At 40.0% G+C, this 22621-nt stretch overlaps 1 protein-coding gene across 1 annotated transcript in view; it reads right to left on the bottom strand.

The window, feature by feature from the left end:
- LAMA3 (laminin subunit alpha 3) overlaps window positions 1-16078 on the bottom strand; it is a 142711-nt gene extending 126633 nt beyond the window's left edge. Inside the window, exons 1-2 of the mRNA XM_081950278.1 lie at window positions 14908-16078; window positions 5805-5957 (exon numbers count right to left, since the gene is read on the bottom strand). Coding sequence (XP_081806404.1) covers window positions 5805-5957; window positions 14908-15213 — 459 coding nt within the window. The 5' untranslated portion in view covers window positions 15214-16078. The remainder of the gene's footprint in view (window positions 1-5804; window positions 5958-14907) is intronic.
- Window positions 16079-22621: the final 6543 nt, after the last annotated feature.

Here is a 22621-nt window from a genome sequence, read left to right as displayed (position 1 = left end):
GCATGCAGTAATTATCAATCCACATCAAAAACTGGGGATGTTTCTTGACCCCTTTATCTAGCTGCTTACGGATGCAATGATAAACAACTCAGAAATAATTATATCGCAACACAGTAAAAAAATAACGTAACTTTTTTCAAAATCCTTGCAGTATGTGCAATTTGAGTAGGACACTGATCTGCAAATAAATATTAAAGAAAAATTAAGTAAGGGAAGAGGTTCTTTGGGGAAAAAATCTGGAAACAAGCAGGAACTTGAATTTTCTGAAAGAAAGAGCACCATGGGGTGTGGTTTGATATTCATGGGATACTTTGTAGACAGGAAGGTGTTTCAACTTTCTTCAGTCAGTCAGTTCTTCTGACAAAGGACTTCATGAGGCCACAGGGTCTATTTTTCTCAGCTTGGATATTGAATCAAAATTAATTCTAGCTAGGGAAAAGGATTGGTTTTAGTATTGTAATGTTGTTAAAGTAGTTTGCTGCTTAGTATTATGTTAAGAATAGTTAATTATTTCATACATCTTTCTACGTACCAGTTTCAGAACTGAAAAGGGTTCTACTGTAAAGGAACTACAGGGCATATTTCTTTGGTAAAAAATAACCATCTTATCTGAAATTCCACAGAAGAAATTGTAGACTGAAGATATTTCCCCTAAAAACAGATCTGACAACTGTGACAGAATGAAGAATTCATGCAAAACAAGTGGAATGGCTTCATAATTCCTCTCCAGACAAGAAGTAGAACTGAGATCACCCACAAGTGCTCCCTATGGTTGTTTCTCCTAAGAAGACTGAATGACAGAGTTCAGGAAGACAAGGGAATAGATGTATTTTTGCTTTAATTGCACTACTGTAGATTTCCCTTTTGTAATCCCTTTCTGAAATTGCTTGTTAACTAATTTTCAGCTAGTAGAAACCTTTGGATCAACAGGTTTTACAGCACTGGATAATATTTCTTCAATCCATAGTGAAAGAAGTTTTAAATTCAAATTTAAGGCCATGAAACATTCTTTTGGAATAATCTACAAAAGAGGAGATGAGACTTTGATTTTTGAAAGTTACAAACAGACTAATGGCTCAGATGAATTTAAAATAAGATTTTGGAACTAATTATAAGAATCCTTCTCATGGGAAAATGCTACTGTCTTGAATTCTCTTTTTTTTAATATGATAGGATGTGACCCTAATGGTTGGACAGTAGAGGGTACCAGAACAAACTATAGATTACAATGAAAGGAGATGAACACTTACATTAATTAATACAGGCTGAAGCAAAACATTTTAACATTGGACATATTGAATGATATTTTTTGAAAGAAAAGAAAGGAGAGGGGAGGGGAGAGAGGGAGAGGGAGAGGAAGGGGGAGAGAGGGAGGGAGAAAGAGGGAGGGAGAAGATCTTTTCAAATTATTTCACCTCCAGTAAATTACAAAACTACTGGCCAAATAGTCTACTTTTAAAGCTTCTTTAGAAGATGCTTGTAAATTTTTTACCACTTACTCAAGCAGCAGATCCCATGGATTTTAACAGCACTGTCCTGCTTAATTGCTCTGAAAATCAGGATATTTTTAAGCATAGTATTTAATATGAATTGACCGTATCTTAAATCCGTGAGTGTGGTGGTAATTTTTATATCTTCTCAAAAAAAATTTCAATATTTTAGTGTACTTTTCCAGACATTTTCTGCACTCCACTGATCTTGGTAAAGAGGTGTACCCAAGTGTACATGCCTGTGCACGCATTTATGAATGTGTCTAATACTTTACCTGGGGCAATGGAAATCTAGTATCTTGTACTGTTCCTCAATCATATTGTATTAAGCTGCTTCACTGCATTTTGAAGAAGGTACAAGGCAGTGGTGGGATTCAGCCAGTTCGCACCACTTCGGGAGAACTGGTTGTTAACTTTCTGAGCAGTTTGGTGAACTGGTTGTTGGAAGAAATCATTAGGGCACAGAACCAGTTGTTAAATTATTTGAATCCCACCACTGGTACAAAGCCTGTATTTGGTGAACCCACGCTTTGTCATCTGGGGAAAACACACCCAGTCCACTAAGAACTGGGATAGGCAGAAATATGGATCCACTTCGTGAAGCTGCATAGAATTTAAGAAAGTGATAACTTCACCATAGTACTTCATAAAAGTTTATGAATGTGCTGCTAAAAATTAGGGGCAACTTAGAGAAGGGAATGGAAGCCATAGATATTCTGAGTCACTACATTTGTGAGTTCAACAGAGAGTCCTTTATTATTATTTATCCAACAATTTTATATAGTTGCTCAACACACATACAGTATGTTGACTCTGAGAAGCTTAAAATTTCTCAATGTAAGAGCCCATGAATCCTTCACAAGTCTTATTTTGCTAACATCACTTACCTCTTACATGCCCGGGTATTTATTTATAGGGGGAAAATGTCTGGACCAAATGAAATTTCTAATGTTGGATTTTCACCCTTACCAGAAGGAGCCCCATTGTGGAATACTGTGAAGCCGTTATCATGGCAACTCCACTGCGCTGTACAATAGAAGCCATTTTAAGGCACAACAGGCTGTATCTTAACAGAACACACAATCCGAAGGGTTTTAGGAGTGTCTTACCCCCACAGTGTTTGTTTCCAGAGCGTAAGTCATCTGTGTACCAAGTTTGGTTGAAATTGCTCGAGGTGTTCCAGAGTTATGCTAGAACACACACACACACACACACACACCTACACACCTGTTTTTATATATATAGAAGATATACTCATGTATCAGTCAACCCTTGAATTTTTAAACAGAAATACCATAAAAAGTGTACCACCTGTGGTTAAATGATCTGCATTTTAATGGCATTTTAGTTTTAAAAATTCAAAGATTGGCTTATCTGCAATAGGATTATCTGTGAATATATACACAAAATATACATCTTTTAAAAGTTTGTTTATATTTACAGATAAATTCATCCGCAGAAACACCTAAACTGATTTTGGGGTGTGCATTTTGAACACCTAAAATCTTTGGCTTGTATGTGAGTCTATATGGTTGCTAGAAACTAAGCAGAGTATTTGAAAACCAAGGATATATTCTCCAAGATTCAGCACACATCTGGAAAGAGCTATACTTACTGAAGGGAAGAGGAGAAGGATGTAGCTAAGATAAGAATACAAGTAAAGCAGCAAATAGCAATAGAAGAACTGGAAGGCGAGAAAGCAGGATAAAAAGAATCAGAAATGGTAGCCAGGTTGATGATTGTATTGTTACCTGCAGGTTTTTATTGTGGGCAAAGTATATTACATAACATCTTGGAATTCTAATAAGCTGTTATTCACTTGCAGTGTTAACATATTGCTTCACATGAACCAGCCTATCACTATGCTGCAGTAGAGCAGAACAATATGTATGTCTCTGTTCCTTCCTTTGTTCCTTCATTTGTTCCTTCCTTCCTCCCTCCCTCCCCCTCCCTTCCCTAGGAAATGTCTTCATGGTTGGAAATTTCCCTCTACTATCATTTTTGTGATGGGCCACTAATTTATATAGAATGAAGATTTCATTTGGCTCATTTTCTATGAACTTTGGGAAATGCGTTGATTTTGACACAGACAAAAGGAGCTAGGAATTTAAAAACTGCATGTAGAAGAAAACAAAAATGCTTTGAGCACTTTGTTCTAAAAATCTGGGTTCAAAGGCTAAGCAAATGGAGAATTGTATTTGATTCACTTTTTTTCAGAAAAGAGCACATTAAAAATATAAGATTAAAAGAAATGAATGTGAGGTTCAATTGTATTCCTATGCTGATCAAATTACTGGAGAAAGAATAAAACTCATTGTAACTCGCTTGGACCTAGCCACACAAGAAGCTTTGTTTAATTTGCTTTGTTCTGACTTAAGTTGAGAAATGAACCCAGCCAAGTCAACAAGCCATGGTTTAAAAGTCATAGCTTTGTGTGACGTATGAATTTAGCCACTGAGAAAAGGAACTAGCTGTGGCTATATTTCCTTTGGTTTAATTACTATGAATCTCATTTTAAATAGTACTATTGAATTTTATATGCATCTATTTCTTTCATGCTTTCTGGATAGACTTTGTAAACAAAACCAGCTTCAACAATTATCACAGCCCAGGAAGAATGTTAAACAATACCCTTTATGAATATGGGCAGCTAGAATCTCTCCTTTGCATGCAATCCAAAAACACATTTAGGTTTTTTCACATTGCAGGAGAGAAAACATGAGAAGATTTTGTTCCACAACAATTCCCCCACCTTAATGAAATCTGAAATCCTATATTTATCATATAGGAAGGGGAATTAATCAGAGAGAATAAGAGGAACATGGCATTTTTCAAAAAGTATTTAGATCTGTTTGCAACACCTTTCCTCTAATTGTGCGTATTTTAATGAGTGGCTTACCATATAGTAGAACTAATGTTTCCTAACAATGCAATGCATGTTTCCCTAGGAAGAAAAAAGAACAAACAAGCTAACTAGATTAAACCCCAGCATGGGCTCCACCAGCACAATAGAAACAGGAACAAGAACAGCTGAGAAAGGGTTTAAGGACTTTGATGTCTAACCCAATTCACCCTTGTTAGAAATCCTGTTGATTTTACTTTATTAGCCTATGGTTCCTCTGAATTGGTTAGTTTTATTGTTATATTATACTAATCTATTAAATGTGATAACCTATTATTATTATGAATTGGTTTCTTTAGCAAAATACAGATATAAATGTACTTATATTGCTTAGTATTTTAATATTCTGATGGAATTTAGAAATCCATTATGGCTTAATATGAGATGTTAACCTAGCCAATTGTAGTTTATTCAATAAGCCACGGTTAAGAAGGTCGGGACTTGCATGATAAGTGAACCTGAAATGGGACCACGTTGAGGCACCGTCTCACCTCAGTGGGACTGGCCTGCCTCACTCGTGCTTACAGAAAAGACTTTCTTCTTATCCTGCCAGCCAAGGAATTTTGACTGGGGAAGGGATCTGTTAGATACTTCCCCCTCTATTGCTGCTAGACAATGGAAGTCTCCAATCAGGTCCTCTGTTGCTGGCGGGAACAGAGGGGAACCTGATTGGCTGAAGGGCCGGACAGCTCCCATTTAAAAGGGGAGCTGTCCGACCATCTAATCAGTGGATGTTTGCACGTACTTGAATAAAGAGCTGTTATAGCTAGCCTTTTGTGCCTTTCATTACCCGTTCTAACAGGATCAATAGAAGACCTTCTCTGCTGTGGCATCCACACTCTGGAACATCTTGCCTTCTAAAGTGAGATCTAAGTTTAGTCTTCTAGAAGTGTGGAAACTTCTAGAAGAGCCTTAAAACCTGGTTCGGCCAATTGACTTGGGACCCTGATGGGAACATGCTATTCTGGAAGTGGTGGGTTGAATGAGAGACAAAAGTCCACCCCTGTACTGTACATGCTCTCGTTTTAACCTTTTCTTTAGTTCTTTAATTGCCACTAATATCAATGTTAATGTTTCATAGTTACGTTTTTGTTCAATTGTAAACCACCAAAGTCATCTTTATATGTGTCATCTTTATAGGGGCAGCATGTAAATTTAATAAATAAATAAAACCTGGACATAGTCTCTCAACCTGATTGACCTCTCAATGGCTGCAAAATTGAAGGGCACTTTTTTATCATATCAATGGGGAAATATATGAATTTTGATCCTATGTCAAAGCTGCAAGAGGCTAGTAGTTTATGCATACCACCTTACAACAAAATGCTTCCATGTTCCATGTTGAACCACATACACAGAACTTCAGCCAATCCAAATTAAGTCAGCAACAAGGTAGGCAGAACCGTACTTACCTGTCCTAGATCCAAAGTAACATTCACTTCATCATACTTCAAACCTAAAGAGAGAGAAGGACTTTGCCACCAGCGTTCTGTTCCATCTATAGCATAGTCTATTGGATGAGCCTTATTAGGATCAGCAGCATTGCAATAGTCACAAAACTGGCCCTGAAACAAACAGGCAAACGAAAAGATATAACAATTGCCACTCAAATTTTGGTGCATTGACAGATTCAGAAGTTATACAGTCATTTCCGCATAAATGCCTAAAACAGCCTAATTCAGAAACAGAGATAAAAATAGATTCCTCCAAAGCAAAAATCTTGCAGTTACCTGAAGCAAAATTAAGGTGTGATTCAAAATGGCATCATATTCTAAATAGCAATGTTCTTCTCCATGGCCAAAATTCACTAACTTGAATTAGTGACAAATAAGAAAATTAAAATACTTAGAAAACTTTTAGATACTTGCTAATTGAGTCTTGAACAATGTCTTCTCTGCTCCTAGCATTATCTCAGAAAGGTGTTCCTTATGGCAGGCTATCTGCAGCACAGACACATGTGTTTGTTTCCACGAGAGAACATGCTTCAGATTTCTGCAGGAATTCATAGAAGCAGCCTAAGGGTCTTTCTAGACTTTTGATAAAGACGCATCCACCCCCAAATTCCAATACGTATTCCTGAGTTGTCGATTAATGCATAGTAACATATACAGGCAGTCCTTGACTTACAACTATTCATTTAGCAACTATTCAAAGTTATGATGGCACTGAAAAAAGGGACTTATAAACCAGCCCTGGAACTTATGGTTAGTCATGTGATCAAAATGTAAGTGCTTGGCCACCAATATGTATTTACAATGACAGCAGGGTGCCAGGGATTCACGATCACCACTTGTGACCTTCCCAGCTGGCTTCCAACAAGCAAAGTCAATGGGGGGAGCCAGATTCATTTCATAACCACAATTCACTTAATGACCAGGTGATTCACTTAATGAACACAGCAAAAGGTCGTAAAATTGGGAGCGACTCACTTAAGTAATCATCCTGGTCCCAATTGTGGTCATAAATCAAGGATTACCTGCACCCTCTGTATTAGATTGACATTATGTAGGGCTGTGATGGCAAACCTATGGCACATGTGCCAGAGGTGGCACATAGAACCATATTTGATGGAACACCAGCCGTCAGCTCTGGCGTGCATGCGCACACTGGCCAGCTGATTTTTTGCCCTTCCGGAGGGCTGGTGGGGGCATTTTTCATTCAGGAAAGCCTCCGTTTTCGCTCTCCCCAGGCTTCAGGAAAGCCTCCGGAGGCTGGGGAGGGCGAAAACTGAGGTTTTCCTGAAGCCTGGGGAGGCCCTCCAGAAGCCAGAAACAAATCATTTCTGAACTTCTAGTTGGACTGTTGGGGCCGTTTTTCGCCTTCCCCAGCCTCCGGAGGCTATCCTGGATTATCTTGATCATTGCTGAATCATGATCTTCATTATTATTTTTTAAACAGAATTTTATTGGTTTCCAGATATATAGGGGAGGGTAAATAGGTATACAAATTTTTTTGGCAGCTTTCATACTGCTGGTACAGCTCCCAACACGATACTCACATATATAACATTGTACAAACAAAATTATAAAAGAAAACAGTAAACCAAATCTTACTCTATATTGTTAGTCTTGTGTTCCTACATGTTTCTCTTTGTCATTTTCTAATATATCTTCATTATTAACTCATAGAAAAAAAATCCTACTGTAAACTACACTACTTGAATTCATTTAAACATCATCTTAAATTGCCTCTCTGCTTTATCCAATGAAATTCATTAGAAACCGAGGAGATGCCAAACTTTTACAGTGGAGATTTGTAAGTCAAATGTTATGGGGATACTGGAAAGCTAATTAAAAATAGCTTATTCTAGCCAGGAATGGTTCTCTCGCCTTAGGCAGGGTAAAGTTTTTTCATTAATTTTATCAGAATGGAATGGAATGGAACAGAATAGAAAAGAATAGAATAGAATTCTTTATTCGCCAAGTGTGATTGGACACACAAGGAATTTGTTTCCAGTGCATAAGCTCTCTGTGTACATACAAATAACGTGATAAATCATGATCATAAAGCTATTGATAGCAGCTAGGAATTACATTTTTACTTGCAATATGCAAATTTTGTATATATAGTTCTCCCTTTTTGCTCCCAAGTATGTTGCTTTGTTGGAACATGATAAAACCATTCACTATAGCTGCCTCATCCTAGAAAAACTTCACAACTAGACACATATTTAGTCTGATTTAAATCCTGTGGAGTACCCTAAATTATGCATTATTCCCAGAAAGCATGTATACATGAAGGTTTTAAGAATGCATAATTAAATATCAATGCATCATATCTGCAATGGCTAAAGTTGAATTAAGAGAACAATTAAATATTATCCAGGCTCCTGGGTGTTTATACAGTGTTAGCCTGTAGACATATAGCATTGTCAGCAATCAATTTGAAAAAAATCTCAAAAGAAGCACATCTTATCTGTAAACTGCATAGAGCCTATGCCAGTGATGGTGAACCTTTACAGCACCGAGTGCCCAAACCAGAATGCACATGCGTGCACTGGAGCGTAAGAAAACTGAAGACTAGCTGGTCTTCGGGTTTCCGGAACGTGTATGCGCACCCTCCAGCTGATTTTTGCGTGCACCGGAAACCCAAAGACCAGCTGGCCGGTGCATGCACATGCACCGGCCAGCTGATCTTTGGGTTTCTGGCAATCTGGTGCACACGAACAGCAGCTGGCAACAGCGCACATGCCACAGAGAGGGACTCTGCGTGCCACCTCTGGCACACGTGCCATAGGTTCGCTATCACGGGCTTATGTAGATTGAGATGTAACAGATTGAACAAATAAGTAACAAAATAAACAAATCTCAGGTAAATCTCCAATTCTGTATGCTGTCTATCTTAACTTTCTGTTTATGTGGAATATGCTATTATCTATTTCTTTCACCTGGATATATCTGTATATACGTGGACATGTTCGCTTAAACCTTTAGTTTAAGCTATTTAATGCATGGTACCTATTTTTATGTTAAAATAATTGTAGTAATTCAAGTTGAAACAGTATGACAATGTATGCATTGCTTTCTTTTGAAAGAATGTAGAAGCCCTCTTGAACCACAGTAAGAGGTAAACTACAGAAGTATTCTTGCTATGTGTCTCAATGAGGCGTTGTTAAAACTGCAGAGAAGGACTTTGATAGCTTCCCAGTCAATCAAATATGCAAGCAGAATGGCATGCTTTCTTGTGCCAGGAGAGATCTGCCAAAAGCCCTACTAAGACCTGCCACAAATCGTTATCTGACCTCTTATCCAAAATCTCCAAGGCAAATGTTAAATAAGGAAAGCTCTATTCTTTTTTATTCTAATGTATGTCAAGTCTATATCTACATTAATTATTAAACCCCAGAGCTTTCATTTTATAAATTGACACAGAAGCACTTCTGTATTTTTTTCCCTATGGTTAGATCACTCTTGACCAATCTGATGCCATCCAAATGTTCTGCATAATAACTTTTAGAATAATTGGCCAAGGTGGGTAAGAATTCTGGGAGATGTAGTCTTAGTGAAGTTTCCCCAGATTGGGAAGGTCTAACATGGATTTAAGAAAATTCTCAGTTATCCAGGTCATGGTTGTCCCAAAGGTGCTTTTTCAAAAACCAACTGGACTTTCTTTGTTCCTTGAAGATGTTTCACTTCTCATCCAAGAAGCTTCTTCAGTTCTCAATTCTAGAACTGAAGAAGCTTCTTAGTTAAGAAGTGAAATATCTTCAAGGAAAAACAAAGAAAGTCCAGTTGCCTTTTGAAAAAACCAAAATGGATCATTTTAATGTGATTAAATTTGCAAATGTTTTTAAAACATTTTTTTCCAAAACCAGGCTACTATTCACAGAGCAGGGGTAGAAAACTGCATTTGTATGCTCTCAGAATATTTTCAAGATGCCATAAAACATTATGCTTAGGCTACTCTGCTGCTCATGGGCCTATACACAAGTCCTTGGTCAATGTTACTATCAGATTGTCTATTCATAAGTAAATTTCCTTGAATGTAATGATGCTTACTCCAGGACACTGAGCATAAAAATATAGCTGTACTATTATATATCTGTCACTCTAAATGTATCCTTCATGATATTATTACTTTTTTCTAACATCCTGTTGTTCATACAATTATTTTCTGGCATATCATATCAAATAGATATTATAAACTTCCCTTTTTGTGTGTGTGTCTTCACGCAGAGACACATGTATATTCATATAAATTTATCAGAACGCAGCTAAAATGCATGTGGCTCAAATACATACATGACAAACAATTGGTTGATTTAGAAGTGGACTAGTAGCTAATTTCAGGACGAATATCTTAAGCTATTCTTACTGCATACGCAGAATGGATGTTATGCAATAGTGGATCACCTGTGTTAGATTTTATTCTTCTTCTGACTTCTAACAGACAAGATCCTACAAGTTGCTGCCAAAACACCTGAAGGGAATTTATTTTCTTTAACCCAACCCTGAAAAGATGTCTGTGGATTCTCCTTTTCACTATAGCAAAAATAGGCTGATAATATCACAATGTTGTTCCCCAGAGACACTGCTTTGGTTATCACATTGACCGAGGAGCTTTAAGCAAGAAACTTCTTGAGCAGTACTTTATGTTGGCTAACATAGGTTTCTGTGTTGATTAAAAGGAGGGCCATATGTTTAAACCTTTCTTGGCATGTCAGTTGAATAGATTGTAATGTAGCATCGCTTTATCATATACAAAAAGAAGCAAGGAATTAAGATTGAAAGAATGCACATGTTTCCTTTAGAAAGAAGACAATAATGCAGTCCAGGACAATCTTTCTCAGCCAAATGCTTTCTAAAACTATTGTTTGTTTGTTTGTTTTTGTTTGTTTTTATTGGATTTATATGCCACCCTTCTCCCAAAGGACTCAGGGCGGCGTACAACATTAAAAAACACACATCCCAAAAGTTAAAAAGAAATTAAATACATATCCAAAAAAAATGAATTTATAAGACAATACATTTAAAAATGAGTTAAAATTAACAGGCCAGGCCGGCTTGCTAGAAAAGCCAACTTTTTAGGGCACGTTGGATTTCATCTCCTCTGTGTTGGCCATAACAACAAGTTGACATGCTAGGAATAATGATAAATGTAGCCAAACACATTATCAGGGCATCTGGTTTGGGAACACTGGTTTGCCTTCTTTATACCAGTATTATGCAGCACTTGATGAACAAAGTACTTGGACATGAAAATAAAATCGAATCATCAAAGAAAAACATACTCATTTCAAAATCTGATTTTAATTATTTTTACTAGTAACAGCCACAGTGATGTTCATTAGAACAGGGAGGCAGAGATGAAACAAAGCGAGAATTTGAAGGTAAAGATTCCCCTCGCACATATGTGCTAGTCATTCCCGACTCTAGGGGGCAGTGCTCATCTACGTTTCAAAGCCGAAGAGCCAGCGCTGTCCGAAGACGTCTCCGTGGTCATGTGGCCGGCATGACTAAGCGCCGAAGGATCACGGAATGCTGTTACCTTCCCACCAAAGATGGTTCCTATTTTTCTACTTGCATTTTTACATGCTTTCAAACTGCCAAGTTGGCAGAAGCTGGGACAACAGGAGCTCACTCCGTTATGCAGTACTAGGGATTCAAACTGCCGAACTGCCAACCTTTCTGATCGACAAGCTTCACATCTTAGCCACCGCACCACTGCGTATAGAGTATAAACAGTGTAATCAAATATTTATTCACTGACAAATGGAACCTTCTTCCATGGAACGTAAACTCCAAGGGAAGGCAGACCAGATTTTAAAACTCTCCCCATAATTCTGATGCAGTTCCATAACAATGCTCAGTTATTTACGTTTTTAAATAATGTAGTTTACCATCTTTCCAATATAGTAGACTTGTTAATCAGAACAATTATGGTATCCTAGCTCTGCATTCATTATCCATAAATCTGCACTGGAGAGACTTTGGGGGTTTATTTTAATTTTTCCTGGTCATTTTTTATGGGCAAAAATCTATGAAAAGTTCAAAAGATAACTTTACAATAGAAGTACAGCAGTAAACAAAGGATGACGTGCATGTAACATGTTTTTTCTGCTGCTGCCTCAGTCTGGGCAATGGTTTGTTTTCCAAGTTAAAGATGCTCCCCTCCTCGTTGACAGTTAGAAGGTAACTGAAAAAGATCCATTTCTGCTGGACCCTGGATCTTACTTTATTGGGGGGGGGGTTGAGGCTAATGTATGAAACTGGCTGAGGTTAGTACTATGCATGTTTTGGCTAGAGTATCAAAATATTCTTAAATTGGCAAATACCACTAATTAAAATGTTACAACATCTAAGTATCAAAATAGGATATAATTACAGCTAACAAACTAGAGCAATAAAACCTTTTATGCCTTAAGCATGTATAAAACATATGTTTTGCATGAATAAAACACAGGCAAGTTGGAATGGCAACTCTGGAAGACAGAGAGAAGTAAAACCACACTGCTGCCTTTTCCATGGTGGGAAAGGACTTAGTTTACGGGTACTATAAATGCCATTTCTTATGGTAGGAGGGTTAGCGTCCAAGTCAGTCCCTTTAGTTTAGAGCAGGGGTCCCCAACTTTGGCAGCTTTAAGCCTGGAGGACTTAAGTTGAAGTTGAAGTCCACTAGGCTTAAAGTTGCCAAGGTTGGAGACCTCTGGTTTAGAGGAATGCAATGGTATCTCAGTAAAGTCATCTCCTAAGCATTATCAGACACATACCACCTATATAAGTCACAATATGATTGACAATGTTTTTTTAACATTTGTAAACAGTATAAACAGTTTAATCATATATTTATTCACTGACAAATGGAACCTTCTTCCATGGAAAGTAAGCTCCAATGGAACCAGACCAGCAACTATTACAGATTTTAAAACTCTACCCATAATTCTGATGCAGTTCCATAACAATGAACAGTTATTTTGAAATCAAAGGTATATATATAACTGACAGATGTTTGTTGTTTGGGGTATATTTGTGTTCATTTTAGCAAGGAGACCCTGATCACTGTTGTTGTACATGCCAATAAACTTTGTTTCAACTACCTCCAATCACTTTGGTTTCTAATTTAACTGAATATTTTCCTTACAGCAACTTGGCATAGTCAGCAAAGCTGGAAGAGCAAGAATTAGGGACATCCCTTGTCCCTTTCTCAGACTCATGGTTTCTGCCTATGCCATCTCCAACCTGTTTGGAGCAGTGGTGGGTTTCAAAATTTTTTAGAACCTCTTCTGTAGGTGTGGCCTGCTTTGTGGGAGTGGCTTGCCAGCCATGTGACTGGGTAGGAGTGGCTTGCCAGCCATGTGACTGGGTGGGCATGGCCAACTTGTAAAATGTGGTGAAACTCACTCAACAACGCTCTTGCTTAGCAACCAAAATGTTGGCTGAGAAACTCTGGCATTAAAATGTGCAAGTCTTAAAGCTGTCAAGTTACAAGACCCTTGTACCCCTAACCCTTTAGAAAAAAAACCCCAGGGGTGTACAAACTTGACAGCTTTAAGACTTGTGGACTTCAACTCCCAGAATTCCTTCTCTCACTCTTCATCTTGATGATGTGCGGACAGGCGGGGGGAGGGAGCTGGAACCGGTTTTAAACGGCACTGTAGATTTGTGGAACCTCTTCTATAGAAGAGGTTAGAACTGGCAGGAACCCACCCTGGTTTGGAGATACATAATTGGGTTGCAGTACTAAATTGTGTGTCAGGGACTGCAGGAATTAGTCTGGGTAAGCTGTGACTCTAAATGCAAGTCTCTGAGTCTTGCCAACTGATTCTGCAAAAGAGAATAACTGGGAATTTTCTCAAAACAATTCTGTATTGGAGAATAAAATGAAACTTTGTAGCACTCCATAGACAATAGGTATGAAGTAAAATTCTCCAAGTATACATAATTCAGTGCATTCAAAAGGTAAATCAGCTAAGAGGGATAATTGAAAAGATGGCACCAAAAGCTATTGAAAAGTATACAAGCATTATCAGGCATATATTTTTCTCATCCATTCCTGGTATCTAACTGGGCGGCCAAAGCTGTTTCAACCCCAGGCTGGGTTTGAAGCCTTTTTGGAATTATTTTGAATAATCTATGTTATCCATTGTTGTCTGGACTGCAGGATCTATGCTGCTTTTAAATATTGTTATCATCTGAAAATTAACCAGCTAGAACTAAAGAGAGGAACCAATTAGCTTATGAACTCAATGAACTGGGATAACTTCTATCTACAAATACCAACATATCTCTAAATATTGACAGAACAGCGATTGTAGTACTTTGAAGCAAGTCTAAAAATGTATCTTCTTAACAAAACAACTACACGTTGCAAATATGCCAGAATAGATCTTATTGTCTTTTTGCTCACTCCTATTTTCTTTGCTCTCTGTACTATGTAATCAGAAGTATTGATCATTTGAATGTAATACCTAATTATTTAACCCATCCAAACACCAATCTATGCTTCAACAATGAGATTACCAGTAGAATTATGTAATTTAGACATGAGTAGCTAAATTAGATTAAATATATTTCACTATGTGGAGTTGTCTAGATTTTTCTTCCCAGACCATTAGAAGTAGAAACTGAACTGGCACAGTTTTGACCTACACTTCTAATGAGGAAACTCCCTAATTCACTATATAAATTAGAAATTAAAGGTAATGCAAACTCAATCACATTACAAAGAACTTTCTGTTAATGTAAATTTGAACTATATATACACACACATGTATTAGATCAGTGCCACTGGTATTAAGGGAAGAAAGAGAGGTTTACTCTTCTATATGTTACTTGTCTTGATGAAGACAGCTATTACAATCCTCACATAATATCATGGGTGCCCATCCAGAAAAAGTCTGAGATTAATGGATCTCACCCCCAAGCCTGCGACCTTAATAGTTGCTACTACAAGAAAAAGCAACTAATCCAATCGAAGTTTTCTATGTGCTGCTTCTCTTTGGTTCTTTCTCCCAATCTCTCACCACCCCCCAACTCGCCCCCCCCCCACACACATCCCCGAGATCATTTCTCTCACCTGAATGGTTTGCCCGGCGGGGGAAGCAGCGGGTCCCCCCACCAGTTTGCAGAAGAGCTCTAGGCGGGGCCTCCCGCTCTCGTCCTGCCCGCAGGTGGCAGTTGCCCAAATGCGGGTTGTCTCCGCCAGGTTGAAGTAAGGCGGGTGGAGACTAAGCGCCCTCTCCCCGGCGTCCAGGGAAGAAGCCGAGAGGGAGCCCGCGGGGTGGCAACAGGACCAGAGCGCCAAGACGACCCCTGCCAACGCTGCGCCTGGCGCCGTTCGAGAAGCCAAGAGAGCTGCCGCCACCCGGGTCCTCCTCGCCATCTTCGCGCCCCCTTCGCTGGATTTGTTTACGCCGTCCGCGGGATTAGCGATCCGAGAGGGACCGCCTGCCTCCGCCCCTCCTGTGCCCCTTTGTGCTCCGATTAGCTCGGAGGGCACCGAAAAGAAAGCAAAGGGGAGGAGGAGGAGGAGGAGGAGGAGGCAGAGACACCTCCTGCTGCTCGGCTGCCACTTTCGCGGGATCACGAGGGAAAACGCCGCCCAGGGAGAGGAGATCGGGCTACGTGGGTCCTAAGGAGGCGAGGGCGGCGTGGGGATCCCCGGAACGATCTCGGCGGAGAAAAACACCTGCAGCTCTAACAGCGACCCCGGCGCTTGCTTCGTTAGCAAACGAGGCAAGGATTGAGGAAACGCGTCACTCATTGCTGGCGGCAGCTCAAATCGGATTAAGGCTTCGTCCAGGGCTGCGATCCTGTACTGTTTCTCTCAGCTCAACTGAACTTGGTGGAATTTGCCTTTGACTAAATGTCCATCGGATCCGGTTACAGGGTGCTTGAGACCTAGTGGGTTTAGGGGGCCGAATGGCATTAAAAAAAAAAAACCAAGAAAATTTCTTCAGACATCCCATTCTTTCCACACCTTGATGCCTTGCAGAGACTTTGAGGTTTGGGAACAGTATGTTCAGGATTCCCAGGTAGCTATTTACAATAGCAGAGTTGGAAGGGACCTTGGAGGTCTTCTGGTCCAACTCCCTGCCTAAGCAGGAAACTCTACACCAGTGGTTCTCAACCTTCCCAATGCCGCGACCCTTTAATATAGTTCCTCATGTTGTGGTGACCCCCAACCATAAAATTGGTGTCTCGGTTCCTAAAACCATCGAAAATATGTGTTTTCCGAAGGTCTTAGGTGACCCCTGTGAAAGAGTCGTTTGACCCCCAAAGTGCTCCCAACCCACAGGTTGAGAATCACTGCCCTACACCATCTCAGACAAATAGCTATCCAACATCTTCTTAAAGACTTCCAGTGTTGGGGCATTCACAACTTCTGGAGGCAAGCTGTTCCACTGAATAATTGTTCTAACTGTCAGAAAATTTCTCCTCAGTTCTAAGTTGCTTCTCTCCTTGATTAGTTTCCACCCATTGCTTCTTGTTCTACCCTCAGGTGCCTTGGAGAATAGCTTGACTCCCTCTTCTTTGTGGCAACCCCTGAGATATTGGAACACTGCTATCATGTCTCCCCTAGTCCTTCTTTCTCTTAAGCTAAACATACCCAGTTCCTGCAACCGTTCTTCATATGTTTTAGTCTCCAGTCCCCTAATCATCTTTGTTGCTCTTTTCTGCACTCTTTCTAGAGTCTCAACATCTTTTTTATATTATGGTGACCAAAACTGAATGCAGTAGTTCAAGTGTGACATTACCAAGGCATTATAAAGTAGTATATCCCTTCATGTGCTCTTTATCCCTAATTCAGGTAATTACTTCACTTACAAAGCCCCCTGAAAAAGCTTCATCTTGGATTTCAAGTCAGTTCAATCTTATTTTTCTTCTTTAAGAAAAGCTGATTTCTACAAGTCACTAAACTGTGTGTTTTTTGGGGGGGAGGGCGTCAAGTTCATCTTTCATCCACTATGTGGAAATTAAGAGGCTTCCTCTGGGGCAGCTACTTCAGCATTCAAGGCTACAGCAGTGTAAGTAAAGTGGCAGTGGTTTAGTATAAGTAATTTTCCACATTTCTGGAAGAATGTGATAGGCAAACAGGAGAACTAGTAATAAAAGAGAGCCCAGATAAGGAATAAAATGTACATGCTAGAAATTTAAATAAAATTACAATACTTTCCCCATTTTATATGATTACAGTGTAAATGTATCTTGGCAATTTTTGTGTTCTGTTATGAACCCATGACATTGCCTTCACAGCCTTGCAAATGATCATCTGAGCCCTCCTTCCCAAGGAGAGTCCAGGTGACCTTGATCCCAGCTATCAGGCAATAAGACCAGAGAGACATATTGTCATGATGTAGGCCACACTCTGACCTGTGGCCAATCAGATGTGTTCTTACGTTTTCTTCCAGCAGTGCTCTAGGTATTTTTGGACCTTTTCAGCACCTTCAGCTCCTCCATAAACCACAAAAAAGTTTTGGGAGTGATGGGCCATAAGAGAACACATGGGTCTGATCCTGTGGGAAAAATTTTCCCTACCTGTTCAGTGGGTGTGGCTTGATGGACATGTGACCGGATGGGCATAGCCAAATTGTAAAATGTGGTGACACTCACTTAACAACACTTTTACTTAGCCACCAAATTTTTGGTCTCAATTGTGGAAAGCTTTTTCTTTCTTTTTCTTTCTTTCTTTCTTTCTTCTTCTTGTCTCTCTCTCCCTTCCTCTTTCTTTCTCTTTCTTTCCTTCTTTCTTTCTTTCCTTCTTTCCTTCTTTCTCTTTCCTTCTTTCTTTCTTTTTTTTCTTTCTCTCTCTCTTCCTTTCTTCTCTTCTCTTTCTTTCCTTCTCTTTCTTTTTCTCTCTCGCTTTTCCTTTCTTTTTCTCTCTCTTTCTTGTTCTATCTCTTTCTTTTTCTCTCACTCTCTTTTCCTTTCTTTCTTTCTCTCTTTCTTGTCTATCTTTCTTTCCTCTCTCTCTTCCTTTCTTTCTTTGTCTCTGTCTTTCTCTCTCTCTCTCCCCCTTCCCCCACCTCTCTCTCACACACACTCCTGGTCTGGGCACATAGACGGAGCCCCAGGGAGTTCTCCTGCACGGATACACCCGATAGCAGCAGCGGTGGCGGCAGCAGAGATTGGCTGGGCTCTCGGCCATCCTGGAGCTGCGCTGCACAGGACTAGCAGAAGAGTGGGGTGTTCTTTCTTTCTTTCAGCAGTAGGAGAAGGAAGACAGTGCTCCAGGAGGGCGCGTGGCCCTTGGTGAAGATGCAGCTGCTGCTCTGGGGCTGAGAGGGGTGGCGGTGCTCTGGGAGGGCAGGCGGTGCACATGTGCAGCATCCCTGGGACATCCACCTGGTGCCTGCCCTCCTGGAGCACCATCGCCACTGCCACTGCCCCTCTCAACCCCAGAGCAGCGACTGCGTCTCCATCAAGGGCCAGCCACCCACCCACTGGCCAGGCCAGGCTAGACACCAACCCTGGAAGGCAAACAGGCATGGGGGACTGCCGGGAAGGCCGCATGGAAAGCAGGCAAGCATGGCAGGGTTGTAGGCTGCTAGCTCCCTTCTCCATGGCCAGCTGGCCCCAACATGCTTGCCTGTCTTCCACACGGCCTTCTGCTTGCTTGCCTTCACAGGTTGGCCACAGGGACACTGGGAAGGCCACATGGAAGGCATCCCTTCCTGGCAGGGCTGCCGGGAAGGGAGTAAGGGAGGCAGGCTGGAACAATAGAAAGCAGAGTCTGGGTGGGATGGGGTAGGGTGAACAAGCGGCAACCGGGGGACTGGTTCAGGAGCGTGGCCAGCCAGCAGTCGCTACCAGTTTGGCAACCCACCAAATGCCCGCTACCAGTTCTCCCAAACCGGTCCGAACCAGTAGGATTTCACCCCTGGTCTGATCCTGTTCAGAGCCTTGGCTGCTTTCTGATTCCAGATTGTGACCAAAGCCTCCACAGGGCAATGCTGCAGCACCCCCACGACATACTCAAGCTTCTTCTGGAACCAGGATGGGTCTAGTCACTGAGAGTGGACCATTCAAATAGGTCTTGTCTTTTTGCAGGAAGAGGCAGCACTGAAGATTCTCACAGCCAGCAGGGCATGGTCTGACCATGCTAGAGGGGATAATGACAGATCCTACACCAGGACAGGTTGCTATTGCTCCAACAATCATATCTGGAGTGTGACCACTGTCCCGATTTGGACCTTGGATAGCCTGGGATAGACCCATGGCCACCATGGTGGCCATAAACTCTTGAGCTACCTCCGAGGCCAAACCAGATTGAAGTCTGGACCATAAGCCAGGGAAACTCCCCTGCCAACCCTGAGATAGCCTTCAGCAGTTGAGGCAGGGAAGTTACTATGCAGCATGGAAGCTGATACAGTGGCAGCATTCCTAAGCATGATCCTGTGTGAGACCAACAGAGTCTCACACCCAGAAACCTGTGAACCTAGGGAAAAAAAGATTTCTGGATGACAGCTGGTAAGCCCCCTCCTCTGCCCTGAGGCCCTGGCTGGTTGCAGACCCTAAACCCAGCTGGACACATTTCCAAGAGGAAAACTCCCCCTCTGGTGTCAATCAGGTTTCAGTAATGCATGCCGGGTGGGCTTGTTGAAATTACCTTACCTAATGAGTTGAAATTACCTTGCAGTAAAGCTGTATGACACATGACCTCCACAACACCAATTACAAAATAAATACTGATAGTTGTATGAGTTTTATATTTAATCTTCTGCTTTGGAGAAAACTAGCTGATTTCACCTAACACTTTTAGCAGCACTTCACAGGAATAAAATATAGAGCCTTCATTCATTGCTGAATTACAATATCCCTCGTCATTGCTGGAATTGCTGCTAGGAGTTAAAATTCTCTCTCTCTCCTTAATTAAATATGGATGAAACTCCAAATCCATTTTTCCAAACTGTTCTTAATCTTTAAGAGTGTAAATGTATAACTTACTGTATTGCCCTGATATTAAATGATATAACAAGGAAAGAATTTATAGAATATTATTATGGGAGCCACAGCCCTAGAAAGGAGAAAGCCCTGGCAAGCCACTTTTGAAACCGTTGCCAAGAAAACTGCAGGGACTTGTCCCTCTAGCCACCAGGAGTCAGGATTGACTTGATGGGCCACAACAAGAAGACTATCACACTCACAGTTCAGTCCTGTTCAAGGTTGTTCTAAACACAATGAGACTATTCTTATGAAAGTTGATTGCGACCATGCACTTCTCTCTCTTTTTTTTTCTGCAAGGTGAGCACATCAAAAGCCAAAAATAACTTATGCTCTTATTACAGCCAGCTTGCAACTTGAATAGACATCCCTTAAAAAAGGACACTTCAGCTAAATAAAAAAAAACTTGGTCAACTTTTTCAATTATTCTATGTTTTTGCTAAACAATATTCTCCGTTTCTGATCTGTGGTTATTCATAATCAAATATAACACAATGACTTTTAGTAGCATAAACACTTCGGCATATTTCTATTTGATCTATGATTTTGATTTCTGGGTTTTTCCAACAAGCTTGTGCTAAATTTCCTGACTTTCCTCTCCTGGGTTGTTTTTTAAATAGCTGCAGATGTTTTGGAATTGCCAACAAGCACAGATGAGTGGTTCTGAGGTTTTATTTCAGCTTTCAGCCAAATTCCTGGTGGAACACCTTTATTTGGGGAGGCCGCGTGTATCAGGGTTTCCCCTCCCCCTTCTTAAATTATGAAGAAGTATTTTGTGAATGTGGCAAAGAGAAGCTTTTAGCTGATTGTCCTGACAAAGCTTTAAGAGTTGGTTTCTAATCTAAAACATACAGGGAAGTTATACATGCTATTCTAATCCAGGAAAGCAAAGTAGGCAAGATGAAGTAACCATCTTTATATACAGCATTTGAAAATTTGGCTTTTTATTATTTGGAAAACAATAAGCACAAAGTACATTATATTTTTCCCTATTATGTAATTAGAGTTTTACCCAGACCACCATAAAGAAAATAAATCCTTGTCATTCATAAAAGCATAATCAAAATAGCTTGAAAATCTTGCACAGAACAGAAGGTGACTTCAGAACTGAAAGAATAAGTCTCTTGCTATAGAAAATCCAGAACTGACCTGTGTTATCTACTGATCTTCCGAAATCTACAAATTATATTTTATGCCAACAAATATTAATAGAGAATAATGTACATCAGCAACTCCAGTCTGTTTGTTTTAAGTGACACTGATTGCCACCTTCTATCTTGTCAAATATACATATAATGGGAAAATGAAGTTAAATCGTTTGTGTTTCATATCCTGTTTTTTAATAAAGTACAATACTGCCAGTGTTCCTCCTAACCTTTTAGCAGACAAAAGTGATGACAAATGCTTTTTGCCACTGATCGACTTAAAACATCTGATGCTGAGTTGTGCATGTTTCCATTCAAGGAAACTAGATATGTCAAAGTGCACCAATAGGGAAATAGATCTTTATATGTGCCAATGGCTCACCCTAAGCCAAAGAATAGTTGAGGAATTGCTTATGGATATTATTTAATAGATTTATGCACAGATAATGTCTTTTATATTCTCCAGATAGAGAGAGAGATGTAGGTACTATGCAAGCATCAATATATTTTCTTCATTGCGTTAATTCAGATATGTTTAACAGTGTTAATCAAACAGCATAGTGAACCTTGTCAACGCAAGTTCCAGCTATATTCCTTTCCATGAACATAGACATGCTTCAGTGCTGCATTCTTTTAAAGAAAACTCTATGTCAGCAATGGGAAGTGTCTGAGATTATCATACTCACCTCTTTCTATAAAGTGCACATGCATATTTTCATTCCGCCTCTCTCTTCCTCCCTTTGTAATCAGTCTGCACCTCTCCACCACCTTGCTTTTGCTCCCTACCCTGAGATCTGCCTTGTTACCTGCCCTTAGTCCACAAGACTTCATAATTACTACAAGTGGAGTAAGGGAGGAAACGGGAAAAATATGTGACTTCGGTCCTGTAGCTTAATTATCGAATATACAGTCATTACAATATGAATAGACAACATGATATCTATGGAAATATTCCTTGATACTTGTGATTAAACAATTCTGTTCTGTTTAAAAAAAAGTATCAATTGGTCACAACCATATGAAAAGGAAGCTATACACCTAAATGAACTTGTAAAGAGGGAGGATAAGAACAGAAAGGCAACTGAAACTTGGATAGAGCAGCAATTGGAACAGCACTGAGACTTATATACCGCTTCACAGCCCTCTCTAAGCTGTTTACAGAGTCAATATGTTGTCCCCAACAACCTGGGTTCTCATTTTACTGACCTCGGAAGGATGGAAGGCTGAGTCAATCTTGAGCTTGGTGAGTCTTGAACTGCCGAAATGCTAGTAGTCAGCAGTCAGCAGAATTAGCCTGAAGTACTGCATTCTAACCACTGGGCCACCAGAAGTCATTTTATAATTACGTTTAGAAAATCATTTTGGTTGATTATTTCCCATTAAATAGAATCTATACTATCCATTCATACATTGTTTTAAATTATGTTTTAATTGACCATAATATTTTATCTTCTTTAAATAACTGGGAGATAGAATATAATAAAATCCAGTCTGTTGTTACAATGTCTGGTAAAGTACAACTGAGAGGTAAGGATGTCTAGGTAAGTTTAAACTTCAACAAAAATATTTTACATGGATTACTTTGAGGGTGTGGGTGGCAGCAAGATTTTAAAGGATAGCTATGCTTCCACAAAATAAATTTGAAACAAGTGATGGTACTTCTATCCAAATCAATATTAGTTTTAGCAGAGCTCATCAAAT

This window comes from Natrix helvetica (genome assembly GCF_964273705.1).
Source record: "Natrix helvetica genome assembly, chromosome: 4".
Classification (NCBI taxonomy): Eukaryota; Metazoa; Chordata; class Lepidosauria; order Squamata; family Natricidae; genus Natrix; species Natrix helvetica.
This window is presented reverse-complemented; position numbering and strand designations above follow the sequence as displayed.